Genomic DNA, 21,151 nt, shown 5'->3' with positions numbered 1-21,151 from the left:
GAGGCTTCTCTGAGCTTCATGTCTGGGCATCTTCTTGTCAACAGAAAAGACCCAAACTCTGTAAAATAATTTATAGAGGTTTATTCTTTTTTTTTTTTTTTTTTGAGACAGAGTCTCACTCTGTTGCCCAAGCTAGAGTGAGTGCCGTGGCATCAGCCTAGCTCACAGCAACCTCAAACTCCTGGGCTTAAGCGATCCTACTGCCTCAGCCTCCCGAGTAGCTGGGACCACAGGCATGCGCCACCATGCCCGGCTAATTTTCTTTTGTATATATATATTTTAGTTGTCCATATAATTTCTTTCTATTTTTAGTAGAGACGGGGTCTCACTCTTGCTCAGGCTCGTCTCGAACTCCTGACCTCGAGCGATCCACCCGCCTCGGCCTCCCAGAGTGCTAGGATTACAGGCGTGAGCCACCGCGCCCGGCCTAGAGGTTTATTCTGAGCTGAGTGACAGTTACTTGCCCAGTAAAAAATACATTTAATTCTCTTCTGTAAAATAGATGTACAACTGAGAATTTTACAGAGGAAGAAACCAGGGCACACAGAGGCTTATTTACCAAGTAAATTAGAGAAGAATTAAGACAAAGATTCTCCAACGTCAGTGCTTTGAATACATCAAAGCATCCACTATACTTACCACCATTAACAATTTCACTGATCCTTGGCAAATTGCATTAAATGGCTAAGTTTTTCACAAGTACACGAAGAAAAATTTGAACTAATTGACTTTTACCATTTGTACTGCCTTCAAACACTTGCCATCTTACAGAGTTATGAGTGTAATGACTTAGGTTCAGTAGGTTAATTTTTATTAATAATAACAATCAAAGTGATTTGACATTGCTCTTCTCAACTCATTGACATGTTTAAATGATTATGTTAAATGCCCTTTGAATACTTGGTAAAGAACTTGAAAATCACAATACTTCACTTTGGACCTAACATTATCACTATGATTTAGATTTATGGTTTTTCCGCCTTATGCTTTTGTTTTCAATTTATGCATGTATCTACAATATCAAAAGAAATGCATATTGGTATATTATATAATGTATAATTATATTAAAATGACATTTCGTAATCCACATCACATAAGCTAATGCCTAGAGAAAAGACCCAAGAATAGTTGTTCAACATATAATAATTTAATAAATAAATGAGGTACTGAAATGATGTGTGTGTGTCTGTGTGAGTAATGAAGAAAGAAAATAAAAACCCATGTCTCTCTAACTCCAGAAAAATATTTTTACTTTGTTGATAGATAACCTGGCTCTCAATATTAAGCCTGAAAATATTTCAAATACATTAACAAAAATGCAGACTATCTTTCACAATTGTCTTCAGTTATGAAAAACTATTAATATATCAAAAATTACTAGAAAAATATGTTGAATAAATAAAAATTCAAAATATTATAGCTCTTATAATCTAAGGAATACTTGGCATTGACTTTCAGCTACATTTTAGATAAATTGGATTGAGTGACAAATTGAGTTTGAATTATCTATTGTATATATAACATATGTATATACACATACGTACCCTGTCATTTAGCTTAGGCAGAGTTCATGATGTTATCATAGCTGACATAACAGTTAAGTGGCAGAACATGTATTTGAGTCTAGATCTATTTGGCACCAAAATTACTTTCACTCATCATTCTGCACAATAAGCAAAATCAAGTTTTGCCAAGAATAGACACTTTCTATGAGGATATTTTAAAAACGCACCAACAACTGTCTTCATTAAGTAATTCCTTGTGTGTATTTAAATAAATTTGTGACTTAAATATTTAAATATATCAAAGTAATAGATATGGCTAATTGGGTTTTTCCTTTTTTGTGTGTTTCAGATGCAGCTGTTCCCTTGGTTATATTGGCACATTCTGTATTGTCAATCTTGAATATTGCTTAGGAAATCGGAGTACATCAGTGCATGCCCTCTGCCTGGCCTATTTGCACAATTGTGACTGTAGCTATCTGCAAAGACATGAAAGAAACATCTGTGAAATCGAAATTGAAGATTGTAAATCTGCGCCCTGCAAAAATGAAGCAACCAATATACATTTAAGTGGAGATTTTTTCTGCAAATGTGTCCCAGGATTTACAGGCAAGTTTTTCCTGAGAAATTAAATTCTCTACTGGATAATGTTGTTAATACATTTATTTGACGTATCTCAAATGTGCCTAATGATTGGTATTGTAGCCTGCTTTCTCATTTGGTGAAGTAAAAAATGCCTTCAATTGAATAATAGGATTGCTCCTTTGGGCAATTTAATCTCTGACTACACAACATTGCTTATGTAAATGAGGCTAATAAGGCCAAGCTGAACCATTGGGAATATGATGGTATATGTCAAAGGTCTGAAGAGAAAAACAGACAGCCATAACCCACCAATAATTTTGCCTAAACAGTTTCAGTACTGCACTTCAACCTCCTGTTTGGCTGAATAAGCATAGTGAGTGCTTTTTTTTTTTTAGTATAAGAATAAACCTTTGATTTTAGTATTGTCTAGGTCAGTTTGATACCCTGACATTAATAAGATTTTAAAAAATAAAGTCACAAACATACTTTATCCTGTGTAAAGCCATAGAAGAAAAGATTCACAGTGTAGTATAAAATAGCTTTCAACACTTAATATTAGAAATTAAGCATTCAAATTTATTTTACTTTAGATTTTATGCTTGGTCTTACACTGACATGATTTTTCATAATAATTTCAAAACTTCATTATTATTATTGTCTTATAAAAAACAGGATAGTGGCTGTACAGGTAGAAAATAATATTGTCACTTATAAATCACACCTAAATTTAAATAACTTTTAAAAGTTTTATTCAGTTTGATATTCCATTTTATTAAGCAGACCCAATTCTGAAAGTTATTTTTATTTCTATCTTAAAATGAAAAATATTTTTCCTATTTGGCATTTAATGTTATATGCTGGAAGTTGTGGAGGTAATTTAAAAAGATAAGTTCCAAAAATGGAAATGGTGATATCATTGGAATAAATGTATGGCCACATAGATTAGCTTTTTTAAAGGCAGAAATACATTTGAGTGCAAAAATTCTGGTAAGCTTGCTAAAATGTTTGTACCATTACTTCACATTCAAATATGTTCTAAGTAAAAATAAAATAGCATAAAACACGCCAGCATTTTTAAAATAAGTGTCTTAGAAAATATATTTATATAACTATTTTAATAAGAGAATATCTTCCAAAAATCGGTAAATATATAGTTAAACAGCAGTTATACATAAAATAGAATAAAGCTGTGGTCCCCAACCTTTTTGACACCAACAACCAGTTTCATGGAAGACAATTTTTCTACGGACCAGGGTGGGAGATGGTTTGGGGATGATTCAAGGGCATTACATTTATTGTGCAGTCAAACGTCTCTGCTAATGATAATCTGTCTTATGTATTAGCAAGTATCATGGCCTCAGCTCCGCCTCAGATCATCAGGCATTAGACTCTCATAAGGCGTGCACAACCTAGATCCCTCGCATGTGAAGTTAATAGTAGGGTTCACGCTCCTTTGAGGATCTAATGCCGAGGCTTATCTGACAGGAGGTGGAGCGTATGTGGCAATGGGAGTAATGGGGAGCAGCTGTAAATACAGACGAAGCTTCGCTCCCTCTCCTGCTGCTCAGCTCCTGCTGTGTGGCCCAGTTCCTAAGAGGCTACAGATGGGTAGCGGTCCACAGCCCAGGGGTTGGGGACCTCAGGAATAAAGAATGAATTTAACTCTTCATAATACCGTTACTAATAAAAAATAGCACTTGATATTTGATGCATAATCTATTTGCATGGATATATGCATATGTGTATTTGTGCACATAATCAATGAACAGTCTAGCATGTTATATATCAATTGTATATTAGTTGAAATTATATGATTATTAATATATATTACATATATACTATTCATATAGTTCTACCACATATATACATAATACCATTGGTACATAGTATAAAATTGATATGACCCATTTCCCCAGCTCCAGATAAAAAATAGGATTATTTTTCTTTTACTTTTCACATTAAACCCAGCATAAGCCTCCCGAGTCCATGTTATGATCAAGGCCTTTGTATTCTATGGGGTCTTTTTCTTTCCCATGAATTGTAAAAAAAACATTGTGGGTTTCCTCAGTTCAAAATGTTCAGTCCTATTTCTAAACCCCTCACACTGTGATATGTAAAGGGACTACTGATCTGTCTAAATTTTTCAAGGGATATGGAGTTAATCCCACTGAAAGCAGAATATTTTAAGAGCAGTTTAAAAGTGAGGAAGCTGAGTAGAGAAGCCCCATGTCCCGCACTAGCAGACCCCCGAGGGGCCCGAGACCCCCTGCCTCACACACAGGTGGTTTCATCTCTGCAAGGGCCTGGGCCACCCCTCGCCCGCAGCCCTGCCCAGCGGCTCGGGTGGGGAAGGTGCTAGACTTAGTCCTTTGAGTTTCCCAGCAGCGCCTCTGTAGAGCCATCTGTGGGCCCCGGCAACTGCAGGCTCCCCCAGCACCACCTGTGCGTAAGTCAAGGTCAGAGACAGTATTTTAGAACTGGAAACCCGCGGGGGTCCCACGTGACGGGTCCCTAAGTCACTGGCTGCTGCTTCCCCACGACATGTCTCACTCTATGGACAGGCCCTTCCCAAACGCCCTTTCTTTCCCAGTCTCTTCCTCTCTGCTGCCACCTTCTTGCCCTGTATCGGGTTCCTTCCCTCTATCAGTTTGATCTCCCTCATCTGGATCCTTCTCCTCTGTCTGACTTCCCCCTTTCCACCTGGTTTCTCTGCCCTTCATTTGATCCTTTCCTGCCCTTTTTCCCTTTCCATTTGATTTCTCCCTGCCCTCTCTTTTTCCCTCCATCTGATCTCTCTCCTCCATCCACATACTCAAGTGTTTTTCTACAGAAATGTGTTAACGTTTTTTAAAAGCATGTTACCATGCCTTTCATATCAGGTGTAATCACCTTTTTTTTCTAATCCTCATCACCTTTGGGGGGAATTTTAGCGTGATAATCAAATTTTCAGATTAAATGTCAGTCTCTGAATCTCCAGACCAGTGGATCACCAACTTCAGCGTTCTTGAGAATCACCTGGAGAGCTTGTTAAAAGCCAGATCGTTGGCCCCACCTCCAGAGTCTCGTGTTCAGTAGCTCCAGGGTCCAGTAGGTCTGGGGTGAGGCTTATGCTGCTGGTCTGTGAACCACGTTGAGAAAAACTGTTCTAAACCTAGTAAATTATATTAATGAAGAGGGCTTGTGTGGGTCCTAAAACATAAAGTTCACCTTTGAGTGTGAACTACCATTCAGCACAGCGTGAGGAAGCCACTAGTCCAGCCTTCTCTGCAGGAGACCACTAACCTCTGGAGTAAGAAGCTGACACATGTATACGGTAAGGCCACATACTTGGGTGCATCCTACATGATTTAAATCTGATTCCAATGCTATTATCTGTAATTCCCCAAAGACTTTAAACTTTGGGAATAATTCCAATGGATGTTTTTCAAGCTATAGCCTTTTTTTGCCATGCCTATGTTATCCGTATCTATGATATTTTAGTGATGAATTCAAAATTTGCTTTTTTTTTAAGTTAATTTTCTTCCTTTGTCCTTTTGACCCTTTAAACACTGCTGTTTTCTAAAATTCTTTATGGTCAAAATAAGAATTCTCAAGTGGTAGGCTATATTCTTTAATAGGTCAATGTTTGTCTTTATTTCAAATATTCTGGGCTTCTCTTGCTCCTTGACGCAACATATAATACTGTAGCAGTTATCAAGACAACTCTAAAAAAATAAAAGGAGAAGAATCTAGAAAACTCTCATTTGACCAGTAGGAGGATCTAGGTTGTTATAGACAATTAGGTCCAGCCTTTCCCTATTTGAGATGAGCCTGAGCTAAGCCTCCTCAATATACCCTCTCCTTTTCATCTATTTTCCATCAGGCTCCTATCCTAAAACAAACTCCTTTTCTGCTACGGTATTACATATTGTAAATTTGACTTGCAAAGCTCTATGGTTCTCTCTTCTCCCAAATGCCAGCTACACAGCTTTCTTCTCTTTTTAGGTCTAAGTTACCTTGGCAATACAAAAATTTTCAAATTCCAGGAATAAAATTTTTTCATAGACCACTTTTCTTTCCTTATCTGTTTAAGTTTTATTCTTATAGCAATTTGGCAGTATGTTTCAACCAGGAGTGTGCTTCAGCAGGAACCCAGCTGTCAGTTATTGATGCCTAAGTTTCATTGTTCTAATGTATTAGTTTTTTCCTTTGTCTGATATTACTTTTGCCTTTGTTTTTCATTGGAGATGTTAGTTCATATTTATTTTATGCCATTCATTTATATGTGGGTTTAAATACTAATATATGCCTACAATATTTTTTCCATTTGTTTCATCCATTCTATATTTTCTCTTTTTTTTTAATATTCCACACTTTTACGACTTTTTAAGTGCTTACTCTAGGGATTGTAACATTTGTAATTCGCTTACCATAGCACATCCCAGACAATGCAATGTTTTAAACATTTTAATGACATGTAATCCCCTTCAGATGTATATGCATATTTTATAAACTGTATATATTTAAAACTGCACAAGATATTATTTTCTCATTTTATATAGCCAGTATTTCTTTAGACTTGCATTGCTCCCTTTTATATTGCTCTTATTTCCAAGCTTCCAACTAGTGTCTTTCACCATGTATATTATAATCACCAGTTAGCATAGCCTTTTGAGCAGTTCTGTGTTGAATTCCCCATTTACTGAATATCTTTTTATTTCACCTTTAAACTTGAAAGATATTTTATAGTAGATAAGTAAATCAGTCAAATAATTGCAAGAACTGTACCTAAATTTAAATGTCTTGGAAGTAATGTATAAAGACGTATGTATTTGGTGACTGTACATACATATATGTACATATGTATGGGTGTGTTTGTATCTATCCATCTATCTCTCTGGTATTACCAGTCCTATAATGACTTTGACTCCCAGTTATCAGTCCCTATATTTTTTAGAGCACACCCTGGCACAGAGAATTTAGCAAAATGCTCAGACAGCTAAAATATCAAATATTTCCCATAATTTATACCACAATTTGAGCCATTCATTTAAGGTCCTTACTTATAGGATTCCCTCATACATAAATTTGTCATCTGCTATAGGTCATGTATTCTGATTATGTTCTGAAGAACAGGAAATGGAGGGGGGTTAAAATATTTAATCAAAAAATTCTAATTTATTAAGATAATTATTCTATTGCTACATAAATTTCATTTTATTTAGTAATTAATACATATTTAGTCCTATTAATAGAATACTACTCGGTTCAGCGTACTACTCTGATGAAGCACTGATGAAATAAAGGGAATAAAGATGAGAATTTTATTTCTGCCTTCTTTGATCCCTAGACTTTGAGCTTACTGAAGGCTAACCTAACCAAATGCTAGAAACATTTTTGAAATGTAATATTAAATAAAAGGATATGGGAGAGAAAACTGTTATTTTTTACTTTGGGAGATTATTGTCATTTGTGAGTTTAAATATTTAAACTACTTCCTCCCCCCTCAAAAAAAAAAAAAAACAAACAAACAAAAATTAAGCAGAAAATTTGTGACTTTTAAAATGGCAAAGGAATTGCAGCCTCATGGAAACTAGAGTGTATTTTTACAATTGGATGGCAGCTCTTTAGCAATAGACGTTTTTCTTTCTGATTCTGATTTAATTCTAAATTGTAGTTTCCCCAAACTCATTAAAATGCAAGAGCTATACAAAACATTGTTTGCATAATTATAAAATAATTTACTAAATGTTGAATTTCAGGAAGAAAAAGGTTATATGCAGGAATTTAATTAGTGATCTGGCAACACAAAATATTCAACATTGGTTCTAATTGTATGCACATCTGGGATTTTCTCCAAAAGAACTAGATTTCTAAAGGTCAAGCATTTATATTAAAGTGCTATAAAATAACGATCTTGTAATAAGAAGGATGAGCAGCTTTACATCAGAAATAATACCAATTAACTTCCCAAGGGAAATGACCAAATATATTCATCTTACACATGAAATATTTGTATTGATGTATTTATCATTTATGCTGAGCCCATTTACACTGTGGAGTATTCCAAAGCAAATGATAGTAAAGTCAAAGGGGTAAGCATCATCCAATCTGTGCCAAATTAGCTAAGGGAGACCTGGTTCCTGAGCCTGTTTAATAATCTCTATAAAGTACCTTCTTTTTCAGTTTTTTCATTATTGTGTATAGGTTGGCATTCTGTTTCCCCCTTGAAATGTTAAGGGAAATACTGAAAGATCTTGAGCTTCCTGGGAGGAATCAGGTATATTAATATAAGGTGATAATATTGCTAAGCCATAAAATATTTTTTAGCTGCTCCAGGCTCTATGTAATTTCATTTTCTTGAACTTTGCCATCGAAGGTAAAAAAGAAAAAAAAAAAAAATCAAAAAACCAATTAATAATCCACACCAATACAAACTAAGAAACCAGCACAAAACTATAAAACCCCATTAAGTAATTTTTAAGTTACTACTTTTAATTAATTACTTTTTAATCAAATATCAAGTATCCCAAGACCACGAAGAATTTAAAACTGTGAGGTCTCAATTTCAATGTGAAGCTACATAGCATAACTAGGTGTCATGTCACTGATAACATTTTTCCTTCCCTTGTCATTCAAAACATTTTTAGTGCTCTCAAAGAATTTTTGCTACTCATTATGTAGAATCTTTTTTTTTCTAATCTGTGAATCTTAAGTACATAAGTAATATAGTTTTATCAGTAATAAAGACATCTTATGTTAAGTTTTGAAGACATAAATATTTCCATTGGTTACTGGGTGTCAATTACTAATTCAAAACATGTAGAAACGCTTTTTTTATTTCAGAATATTATGGGGGTAAAAATGTTTTGGTTACATAAATTGCTTTTGTATCGTTTGAGTCAAAGTTTGAGTGTGCCCATCACCAGGTAGTGGGCATTGTACCCATTAGGTGTGAATTTACCCATCCCCTCCACCCACTTCTATCTGCTTGATTTCCAGTGAATGTTATTTTCATATGTGCATGTAAGTGTTGATCAATTTGTCCCAATTTAATGATGAGTACATGTGGTGTTTGTTTTTCCATTCTTGTGATACTTCACTTAGAAGAATGGTCTTCAGTTCCATACAGGTTAATACAAGAGGTATTAGTTCACCATTTTTTTTTTTATGGCTGATTAGTACTCCATGGTATACATATGTTGCATTTTATTAATCCACTCATGTATTGATGGACACTTGGGTTGCTTCCACATCTTTGCAATTGTGAATTATGCTGCTATAAACATTCGAGTGCAGGTGTCATTTTTTATATTAATAGAATGTCTTTTTTCCTTTGGGTAAATATCCAGTAGTGGGATTACTGGATCAAATAATAGTTCTATTTTAGTTTCTTTTTTTTTTTTTTTTTTTTTTTCGGGGGTAGGAAGGGGCAGGGCTGGGAGGAGGAAAGGCCTATTTTAGTTTCTTGAGATATCTCCATACTACTTTCTATAGAGGTTGTACTAGTTTGCAGTCCCACCAACAGCGTATATGTGTTCCTGTGTCTTCATAGCTATGCCAGCATGTGTTGTTTTAGGACTTTTTGATAAAAGCCATTCTCACTGAAGTGAGATTAGTGATATCTCATTGTGGTTTTGTTTTCATTTCCCTGCTGATTAGGGAAGTTGAGCATTTTTTCATAAGTTTGTTGGCCATTAGTTTATCCTCTTTTGAAAAGTTTCTATTCATGTCTCCCATTTTTAAAATTCAATCAAGAATCTATCTTGATAGACAGGCAATAATTTTGCCTGTGGGATTAGAAAATATAATATTTAAGTTGAACCTTGAAGAAAGAATGGGATGAAACTTGAATCTTAAAATGTCCCATGCAATGCAAGTTACCTAAAAATAAGAAATAACAAGTGAGAGCAAGACATATCTACATTTGACAGAGATTCAGATAATACATGAGACCAAGTTGTTAGTTTGAAAGTGTGATACATGTATATTATGTAATAATTTTAGTTATTAGGAAACTGAGAAATAATTAAATGAAAATAAATGAGAATAGAGACTGAAATAAACAGAAGTTTGAAAATGCCATTATTCCAATCAGAATTAATTTGCTGGCTGCAAAATCAAACATAATTTTTGTGTTTATAATATCTAAGATGAATAATATGGGAATGATTGGGGAGATTATTTAGAGTAGGTCAGAATTTCCCTCCTGCCCAGCTGATGACCTTGCTACCTCAGGAAAATTTAGGTGTTAGCTCACCAACCTCATGAAAGGTGGAGGCCAAAGCTGTCAGTGAACAACTAATTTAGATATCCACCATAATACTGATACTAGTTGTGTAAGTTCCAGCAATACCTGGGGAATTTTTTCTCCTGATTTTTGCACATGATTATATTAATAGGTTAAATAATGCAGGTGTCAAATCTCATTTTGTTTCTATCAGGTACCAAGTTACCTCTGTATTCATTATTTAACATGATATGCCAGTAATATTTCTGGATTTGTATATTTAGGACATTTTCTATCATTTAACAACTTTCCTATGGTTTGGGACTACACAATTTCTTTATATTTTTGTAGTTTTTTTAATTTCTTTGAAAATTTCATTCTACTGCTACATTTATATAAACAAGCCTCTGAAAGCTACTGAAGGGCAAGTACTTCTCCAAAATGATCTTTTTTTAATGAATAGAAGATAACATGGCTTTTCTTGCTGTCAGGGCACTTCTTACGAGATTTCTAATCTGTACAAGCTTCAAAAATGCTGACTAAATCTAAAAACTTTTAAAGCAGCAGCCACCATGCATGAGAGAAAAGGTGAATTTTTGTATTCCTCAGAAAATGATGTAACTTCTCTGTCTTTTCTTATTTTGACTACAATTTAAATGCAATCATGGTCAGCTCTCACAAATAAGAAATGGATGGTTTTTCATTTAAATTCCATGAAAAATAGAAAAAGATGGACAAACTATTCACAGTAAAAATAGCAAAATATGATTGCAAAGTTGTATTTCAGAGAATTAAGCCACAGAATGTATCCAAAAATAACAGACTTTTAAGTACAATTTTCCATCAGTCTATTTGATGTTTTAAAATTTAACATTATATCTTTCATTTTTGTAAAAGATATCTAAGGATAAACAATAACTTTTAATGTTACCATTATATTTCATTTTTATAAAACATATTGGAGTTTCAAAAATTATTTTTGAAACAATTGTATTTCAAGTGAATATATTAATGTTACTGAGACCTTTAAGAGGAAAAAAAAAAAAAAAGGTTGACAGTAATAATCTGTCACATCAGAAGATATGGTGGAAAGCAGTTTTTTCAATTCACACAGACCTAAAATATGGCCAGAAAACATCAAACGCAATAAATATGCACATGTTTAAAAAGAAGAAAAAGAAAATTTAGTTTGCTTTTCAAGGTAATATTTTGCTGTGTTTTTATTCAGTTAGGAATAGAATACCTTTTAGTTTATGAACACTGCTTTAAGAAATGTGAATTAATTAAATGTGTTACAGTCAGTTATGGAGTAATTTAAGCCTTTTGCTTCATAAACATTTTGTCAATAATTTAGGGATTTTTAAATATGCTCTAACAAAATTATCCATTCATCTATCTACAATCTATTCTTCTAGATATGTACTTATGTTGATATAAGGTATCATATATAATAAGGTCATAGGAATTAATTATGCATTTAAAATCATTTAATTATGTTGTACCTTTTATATTTATACACCAAAAATGAATAATGAATGGACTTATGTCAGCAAAATTCAAGCTAGATATATCTGTAAGCCAAGACATTTTCAAAGAAGCATAGATGATGATGATGTTAATTAAAATAGACATTAACTTATTTTAATAGTTATAAGCACACATGATAAATGTTAGTTTTAAAAATACTACTTCTTGAGGTCTACTTAATAGAAGCTGACTTTTTTTTTTTTTTTTACCAACTGCAAAACAAGTATAGTAGCTTTGTTCATGTTGTAACTGAAAGCAGTTAAAACATTGAAAACAAAATAGCAGAAGCCAGGATTTCCACATAAGTTATTTTTACCTGAATGAAAAGCATGGAATTTAGCTCGCTTTCTTTTGGATAAGATGAATTATCTGTTCCCTAGCAGAGATTATCCTTCACAAAGTGTGTGGCTACAGCAAGGCACAGCCCACAGTATGACCTGGCCTGAGCACAGAGGCCAAGCAGAACCCATAACCACACAGGAAAAAAGGAAATGTGCTCTATTCTAATTTCTTTTGATAGGAATATCAGTGCCTCCAGATATCATTCTACTCTTCGAGGAGTACAATTCATTGAATTGGTGGAAACATTTATAACATTCAGCCTATGAAGTTTAGATCACCTAAGTAAACTTTGATAGTGGCCATGGAAATGTTGAAAATGAAAATGATATATTTTATAAGCAATTTTTAGGAGTGTTTTGGTTTCTACTCATACAAATTAATTCACTTAATATACAAAGCCAATGTGAGTCCCATGAAAAATTTGCAACATAAACAAAGGTGATAACATAGTAACAATGAAGCCAAGAAGTATATTTTTGACAAGATTTGCTTGACATGAAAGAAAGTAGTTTGACACAATTATTTTTTCTGTTAAAAAAGCATATATATTGTGAAAAAAGCTATGAGAAATGAGAGCAAAGTAAAAACAAACAATCTGAATGATATTGGAGAACAATAGAGTTAAATATGAAAACAATGGAAGAAACGTTAATCTCTATTACAAGCAGTGAAGAGTAGGATTAGTATCACAAATGTCAGATCTATGATGTGAAGAATAAATTTGGAAGATTTTTAATTAACAAAGAAAATTTTAAAATTAAGGATTATTAACAAATACACAAGACATGGAGCTGCCAGCATATTGATATTACTAAATGAGAACAAAACAAATGCTAAAGAATAATAAAGATAAAATATAAAACCAATTTCTAACCTATATAAAACAACTGAAATTATCAGTTGAAATTGTCAGATGCTCATTAATGTATCCAGTTGGATATTATCAGCTTAAAAATATTAAAAAAAAAAAAAATGGGGACTACTACCAATATGACTTGTTCTCTTAAAAGTTCCATGCCATAAAGATCAAGTAGAACAATATAGAGAGAGTTTTAATGGGAAAAATATTGATTAACAAATAATGCTGTGGCACATATTTTACACATGTGAAGACAAGGACAAAATTGTAGGGTATACTACAGTTTGTTTTAAATTTTTCAGGAAAAAAAAAGGAACACCAGTATTGCTTTGGGTAGTTGAAAGTGTAATATATTAACAGATATAAAATTTTTTAATTCATGGATTTTATAAGATGATAGACCATGTCCAAAAATATATGAACAGTCACTAAAATGAAAAAACTTTGTGTATGTGTATACATTTATTTAAATTTCTCTATCTGTAAAATGAACTTATTTGGGAAAATATGCTAAATTGCGTGAAACTTATTGAGAAATGGCAAAAGTTTAAGAAACTCTCTAGACCAGGCCATTTAACTATACAAATAATATCAAGAATCAATAGCATGCAAATGCTATGCTACTAGATTTATTAATGAAAATATCCCAGATATAGAGCAATAAAGTATTAATGAGTAGAAACATTCAACCTAGAATATGTTATTGAAATATACAGATGTATTTGTGGGAAGCCATTATCAGAAAGCAATTATAGCAAGCTATTTTGTTAATATCTATGACAGCACTTTGATACTAAAATTGTATTGTTTCATTTAGTCCTAGAAATTATAGGATGTTTATAATGTTTATAAAACAAAAATTATGTTCACCAAGTCAAAGTTTTCTATTCTCTAATCAATTGGTTAAATTAAAAAGTTAAGATTATACATAAAAACATATGTAAAAATTTGCTCACATATAATCATTTTGTTTTACTTAAAAATTATCATTATTTTTCCTACTTTAAGATATATTGAGAGATAATTTAATAGTTTAATTTTAGTTCATTTTGCTATTCAGGAAACAATTTGTTGAAATTTTTGCTGTAGAATTTTTATTATAAATTGACAATTTATGATTGTATAAATTTATTATATACAGAGTGATGATTTATAAATACAATGTGGAATAATTAAACCAAGCTACTTAATATATTTACCACATCAAATACTTAACATTTTTGTGGTGAAAACATTTGAAATGTATTCTCTCAGCAATTTTGGAATGTAAAATGCTCTATTATTAACTATATTTACCACACTGTGCAGGAGAACTCAAAAAATATATATTCCTCCTGTCTGAGATTTTGTACTCTTTGACTATCTCTGCATTTCCCCCACCCCCAGGCTCTGTTAGCATCATTGTAAGTCCACTCCTTGTTAACATGCCACCCCTACGCATCTCCATAAACTATACTTAATCTCCAAATAAAGACAATAGCAAGGTCTTAATTACTCATAACATGATATATCTATCTTGTGTACAATCACAAATGTACCAAGCCCTGCTCTAGAAAAGGAAGTAAAGTCCTTGAGTGATGTTTAGTTGTCTTCATATCCCAGAACTTAAATAATGTAATTGTCTTAGTTTGGTTTGATGTAACAAAATACCACAGAATGGGTGGCTAATGAAAATAGAAATTTATTTCTCACAGTTCTAGAGGCTAGATATTTGAGATCAGGGTGCCAGCTTAGTCAAGTTCAGGTGAGGGCACTTTTCTAGGGTGCAGACTACTGATAACTTCTTGTATGCTCACATGGTATAAAGAGGGAAAAGTTTTCCGGGATCCCTTTTTATAAGAGCACTAATTCTATTCATGAGGGCTCTACCTTTATTACCTGATCACCTCCCAGAGACCTCACCTTCTAATACCATCATATGGAGGGGTTAGGATTTCAACACACGAAATTTGAGAGAACGTAAACATACAGTTAATTGCAATGATGTAAAAATAATATTTAAATGTGTCATAATGTTATTACTATGTTACATGATCAGAGAATAAGAGAGGAAAGGAAAAACAGAAATATGTTATATACATATAAATATATTCATAACAAAAGGGAATACCCATGAAAATTGCAGTCATCATTTCTGTAGCTGGTCACATGGCCATAGCTGGTATTTATAGCCACCTTCTTCCATTACCTATTCTGTATTACCTTTGCCTTCAGCAAGCACCTCTTTAGGTGACCCAAACATTTATTTCTGAAGGATCTGGGCCATTAGTAGTCCTGACTGGATTCAGTTGTGGTAATTTTCTTTTACCTTAATCACAGAGCATAGTAATACTAAGAAATGAACTAAAGGATCACCTGTATTCCAGGTATAGTCTTTCTTACCTCTAATCTAGACTATTAGACCAACTTTCCCTTGTAGTCAGGATCAATAACCTCAGCCAGCACAGTTACTCTATTTTTTGCCTATTGATTCAGAAGCAGGAGGAGTTCAATGTGGCTGAATGGCAATCTTAGCTTCCAGGTAAGTGGAATCGTTGTTTTGTCTTCTGGTGGAAGCTTTCCCCCTTTTGGAACTAAGACCTCTAGGTTAACAGAGGATAAGTTCTTAGGAATAAGAAACAACACAATTGGTTGTGGGTCACTAGGGGTAACAGTAAGTAGTGTCACTCCCATTCCCAACCCCTTTAATCCTAGACTTGAATCCTGGCAGTGGAATACACAGCCCATATATGGAACACTGTAATTGAGAGAACATACAACCTTCTGGAGAACCCTGCCTCACTCAGTGTGTAAGGTATTGCCATCTAGTTGGCACTATAACTGAGTCTTCAAAAGACCATCCCACTATTTTAACTGTTTTATCAAGCCAGCTGCTTCAAGACAGTAAAGAACATGGTAAATCCAGGAAAATCTATTAACATGGGGCCCCATTACCTCACTTTATCTGCCATGAAGTGAGTTTCCTTATCAGAAACAATGCTATGTGGAATACCATAACGGTGGATAAGGCATTTTATAAGTACATAGTTGGTAGTTTTGGCAGAAGCAGTTCATTCAGGGAAGGAAAATCCGTATCTAAAGTAATTGTCTATTCCATTAAGAAAAAAATAATGCCTTTTCCATGATGGAAATGTTCAAATATAACCAATCTACCACCAGGTAGCAAGCTGGCTGATCACCTTGGGGAATGGTGGCGTAATAGGAATGAGATCTGTCCACATACCTCTTCCCTGAATTTCTTTGTCATCAATTTTCCAATTATGTTCCTTCCCAGTCCATGAATTGGTATGTAATTGCACTTCTGTCCATTTATCCTTCTGAGCAAAGCACACAACCAGTTTCATTACTTCAAGTTCTGCCCATTGGGAGGATTTCCCTTCACCACCATCCTTCAGGAACGTCCTGTAGAGGAACTATAGTTCCGCAGCTATCCACTTTCGGATGATGCCTATATATTATTCAGAACCATCTGTAAACCAAGCCCAAGTCTTTTTTTTCTTGTCAATTGATCCTAGAGAACTCCCTATGAGACCATAGGTATAGGCTAGGAGAGAGAAGAAGTTGCAACTATGGACATCTGGGCCACTTCTTCATGTAACTTACTTGGCCGTTAGAGTCCACTCAGGCCCAATCACATATAGACCACTTGCTTGCATTTGATGATGGAATATGACGCTGTAGGTCTAATGTTATAGCTTGGTGAGTTGATGACACTCAATTCATTGTGGGTAGCCCAGGTCTTGCGGTAACTTGGTGACTCAATAATCTTCTGTCTGCTAAGGCCCAGTAACAGCCTAACATCTAGTTTACAATAGAAGTTACCAGCAGAGGATGGCAGGGTTATGCTTTAAAATCCTAAGGGTCTGTGCTGCAATTTACCTCTTAGGGGCCTGTTAAAAGCTCCAAACAACACACCCATCTATTGCTGACACTTCAAGCACCATTGGATCTGCTGGATCATATGACCCAAGTGGCAGAGTAGCTTGCACAGCAATCTGGACCTGCTGCAAATCCTTCTCTTTTTGGGGCCCCCTCAAACTAGCAGCTTTTCAGATCACTCAGTAAATGAACACACCCAAATAGGAAAAATGCTGCCTCTAAAATTTAAAGACACCCATTAGGCATTTAGGCATTTTGTCTCTTTCTCTCTCTCTCTCTCTCTCTCTCTTTTTTTTTTTTTTTATTATAGGAGGGGCCAGATATAACAACATATGCTTTACCTTAGAAGTAATATCAATACATGACCCATACCACTGACCCCCTAGAAACTTCACTCAGGGAGAAGGCCCCTGAATTCTTGTCACATTTATTTCCCACCCTCTGATACATATATTTATTACCAATAGGTCTAAAGTAGTTACTACTACTTGCTCACTTGGTCTAATGAACATAATGTCATTAGTGTAATGAGCCAGTGATATTTTGTGATCAGTAAAGGTGATTAAGATCCCTGTGAATTAAATTATGACATGGGCCTGGAGAGTTGATGTACTCCTGAAGTAGAACAGAGAAAGTCTATTGCTGGCCATCAGTATTTCTGGTGGTCTTTACTAACAGGAGTGGAGAAAAAATAAAAACATTTGCTAGATCAATAGCTACCTACCAGGTACCAGGAGATGTGTTAATTTTCTCAAAGAATAAAACTACATCTAGTATAGCAGCTGCAGTTGGAGTCACCACGTGGTTGAGATTATGATAATACATTGTCATTCTCTAAGTTCTATGTGTCTTCTGCACAGATCAAGTAGGGGAATTGAATGGGGATAAGGTGGAAATCACAATACCTGTATCTTTCAATTCTTTATGGTGGTACTAATCTCTACAATCTTTCCAGTAATGCAGTATTGCTTTTGGTTTGGTATTTTCTTAGAGACAGATATAGTGGCTTCCACTTGACCTGTCTCATCATAATAAACCTCACTCTATATGTCAGGGAACCATTGTGGGGATTCTGCCAACTGCTGACTATATCTATTCCAATTATACATTCTGGCACCGTGGAAATAACCACAGGATGTATTTGGAGACCCACTTGGCCTACTGCGAGTTGAACCTAAGCTAAAACTCATTGATCACTTACCTCCATAAGTCCCAATTCTGACTGATAAACCCCAGTGATGTTTTAGGTTTATTGGAATAAATATCAGTTCAGAAACAGTGTCTGGTAGTCCCCAAAAGATCTTATTTCCTTTTCTCCAGTGCAGAATTACACTGGTAAAAGGCTACAGATCTACTTGTGGAAAGCTGGGGAAACAATAGTACAATAATCCCCCCTTATCTGTAATTTCAGTTTTTGTGGTTTCACTTTTCATAGTTTCAGTTACCTGTGGTCAACCATGGTTAGAAAATGTGGGAAATAAACAATGCATAAGTTTTAAATTACATGCCATTCTGTGGAGCATGATGAAATCTCAGGTCATCCTACTCTATCCTGGCTGGGATGTGAATCATCCCCTTGTCCAGAATATGCACACTGCATACCACACCTGCCCATTAGTCACTTTGCTGTCTCAGTTATCAGATTGACAATTCTAGCATCACAGTGCTTGTGTTGAGGTTGCCCCTATGTTATTTAGTAATGACCCCAAAGCACAACAATACTGTGCCCAAATTGTAAATTAAATTTTATCATAAGTATGTATGTATAGGAAAAAGACATAGTATATACAGGGTTTGGTACTATCTCAGCTGGGAGTCTTGGAACATATTCCCCATGGTTAAGGCGGGACTATGGTATACATTTTCAGTAGTGAACAGGGCTCCTTTGTCAAGAGGATCTAGCTACCCTTTCCTTCAAGGGTTTTTGAGTCTGTAAACTGGCTTAAGTCTGGGAATTGATTGCGGGACCATGATTCTCTATTTCTATGATTCAGGTTATATTTTTGTTCACTTAACCTAGAACTTTTCTGCTTGTACAGAATCTATTTCACTTCTAGGAACATCATGACACACTTGACAATGTCATAGGTCTGTGAGAGTTACACGATTTGATTGCTGCTTTGACTCTGCTGTTAATTATGGTAACCATACCCACCTTGCCTTTGGCAGTTGAGTGCCACCACTTGATCTCTTCCACCCCAAGATTAATTTATTCCCATTGCATTTAAGTTTTCCAATGCAGTGACTCCAGTTCCCACCATACAGTCTGGCCTATAGAGAACAGCAATCACAGATCTCTTCAAGGATGCTGGGGCTCCTCTCTTAAATTTATTTCTCACAGTTGTGGTAAAAGTGTGTCTTCTGGACCCTCTGAGAGTGGGTGAGTAGGTCACCAATGACAAATCAATTCTAGTATTCTGGTCTCCTTAAATCTTTAAATCTCTTGCTCTATGTTAAATCAAGGCAGGTCCAGCATTCCCAACTCCCACTCTAGGTCACCTTTGGTTCATGTTTTAAATCAACCAAATAAAATGTTATGACCCCTCTAACTTCCTGAGCTGCAACATTAAATGAATAATTGATGCTTAGTGAGCCCATATCAATACATTCTGTCTGATCAAACTTTATATTTCTTCCACCATTGTCCTAACCCTTACTATTCCATTCACACACATGTTCCCTGGACTTATGTCTGTATAAATTGGAAAATTCAAGTAGTTATTTTTGAGTGTAACATACTTACTCATGGGTCACACTTTGTAAGACATTTTTAGGGGCTTTTTGGGACTTGATTCTAGTCATAAGGCTGGAAAAAGAGGACTGGTGGGCATGGATACTGAGGAGAAAAAGCATTGTCTTGCAGGACAACTGCCTCAGGGGACATCATTATAGTTTCTTCAGGGAATGCAGGTTTAAGGCCTTCAGAAAGAGGTGGAGCAGCCAAGTGCGGGGAGGTGCCTGCACTTAGGGTGATGAGGCCTCTTCCGCTGGCAAAGAAGACTCATCGGAACTGAAAGGCTCAACGTCTCCAGGGTTTTCTGACATGTCCCAATCTAAATTTCAGGAACCCATTATTGTTTAATATAATTTTTCTCTTTTTAAACCTTACAGAAGGTATTCTCTTTTTGCTTCTTAGCATCCTGATGGAAACATGGTCCTAGCAGATTACAATGCAATTACTACTTGCTGTGATCAGTGTCTTAGCCAGTTTAGGCTTCTATAACACATGTCTTACTGAGAGGCTCAAACAACAAATATTTCGTTTTCATGGTTCTGGAGGATGATGAGTCCAAGATAAAGGTTTTGGAAGACACAGTGTCTGGTGAGGGCCCCCGTCCTGATTTGCTGATAGCAGTCTTTTTATTGCATGCTCATGTGGCCGAGAGCACAGAGAGAGAGGAAGAAAGCTCTCTTGTCTCTCTTATAAGAGCAATAATCCTATTCATGAAGGCTCTACCCTCCTTGAACTAATTATTTTCCAACAGCCCCACCTTCAAATATCATCACATTGTGGATTAGTCTTTACCAGATAAATTCTGGAGGCACACAAGCATTCAGTATGCTATTCTATAGTTAAGTCTCCTAACATTTTGCACACATGCTTATGTTAGGCCCTATCATCCCAGTCTTAATTATCTGATGAAAATATAGGCAGCTTATATCAATAGGTTATGTTTAGCCATAAAATTATTCTTTCTAGTAGTGTCATTCTTTTTCATGTCAAGATATTTTGAATACTTACTCTACTTATCTTTGAGGATAAGTTTTAAGTTTGTTCAATATAACATTAACGTTTTCATTAATGTGTTCAATATGATACTAATGTATATTTCTTATTGATTCTATTTTCTGGCAGACTCTGAGTAATACAGATTTTGGTACTGAGAGTGGTCCTAGAGAAATAGACTTATAAAGATGAGTTTTCTGAACTGGTTCTGGGGTTTCTGGAATTTACTCACTAATTAGATTTAAAGATACTAGTGATGCTATTTCCAGTAGTAAAGAGAACAATGATAGTGCGTGGCATAATCTGGCAGTAGTAAAAAGCAAATTATCAGTTACCATTGGATACTCCTAACCAACACTTTCTAGAAGCATAGATCTGGATAACTTTGTATTTGATACTTTTGAACATTTTTCTCAAACTCAGAAATATAATGTGATTGGATAATTGTTCCTAATGTCACTGGACAAAATGGATAAAGAAAAGGATAAGCTCAGGGATTGGAATTCTCAGTTTAAGCACCA

General features: G+C 34.9%; 1 protein-coding gene across 1 annotated transcript in view; it reads left to right on the top strand.

Moving 5' to 3' along the window:
- EYS (eyes shut homolog) overlaps positions 1 to 21,151 on the top strand; it is a 1,462,097-nt gene that overhangs the window by 158,273 nt on the left and 1,282,673 nt on the right. Inside the window, 1 exon segment of the mRNA XM_069488330.1 lies at positions 1,855 to 2,111. Coding sequence (XP_069344431.1) covers positions 1,855 to 2,111 — 257 coding nt within the window.

Source organism: Eulemur rufifrons, chromosome 15 (genome assembly GCF_041146395.1).
Source record: "Eulemur rufifrons isolate Redbay chromosome 15, OSU_ERuf_1, whole genome shotgun sequence".
NCBI classification, from domain to species: Eukaryota; Metazoa; Chordata; class Mammalia; order Primates; family Lemuridae; genus Eulemur; species Eulemur rufifrons.
This window is presented reverse-complemented; position numbering and strand designations above follow the sequence as displayed.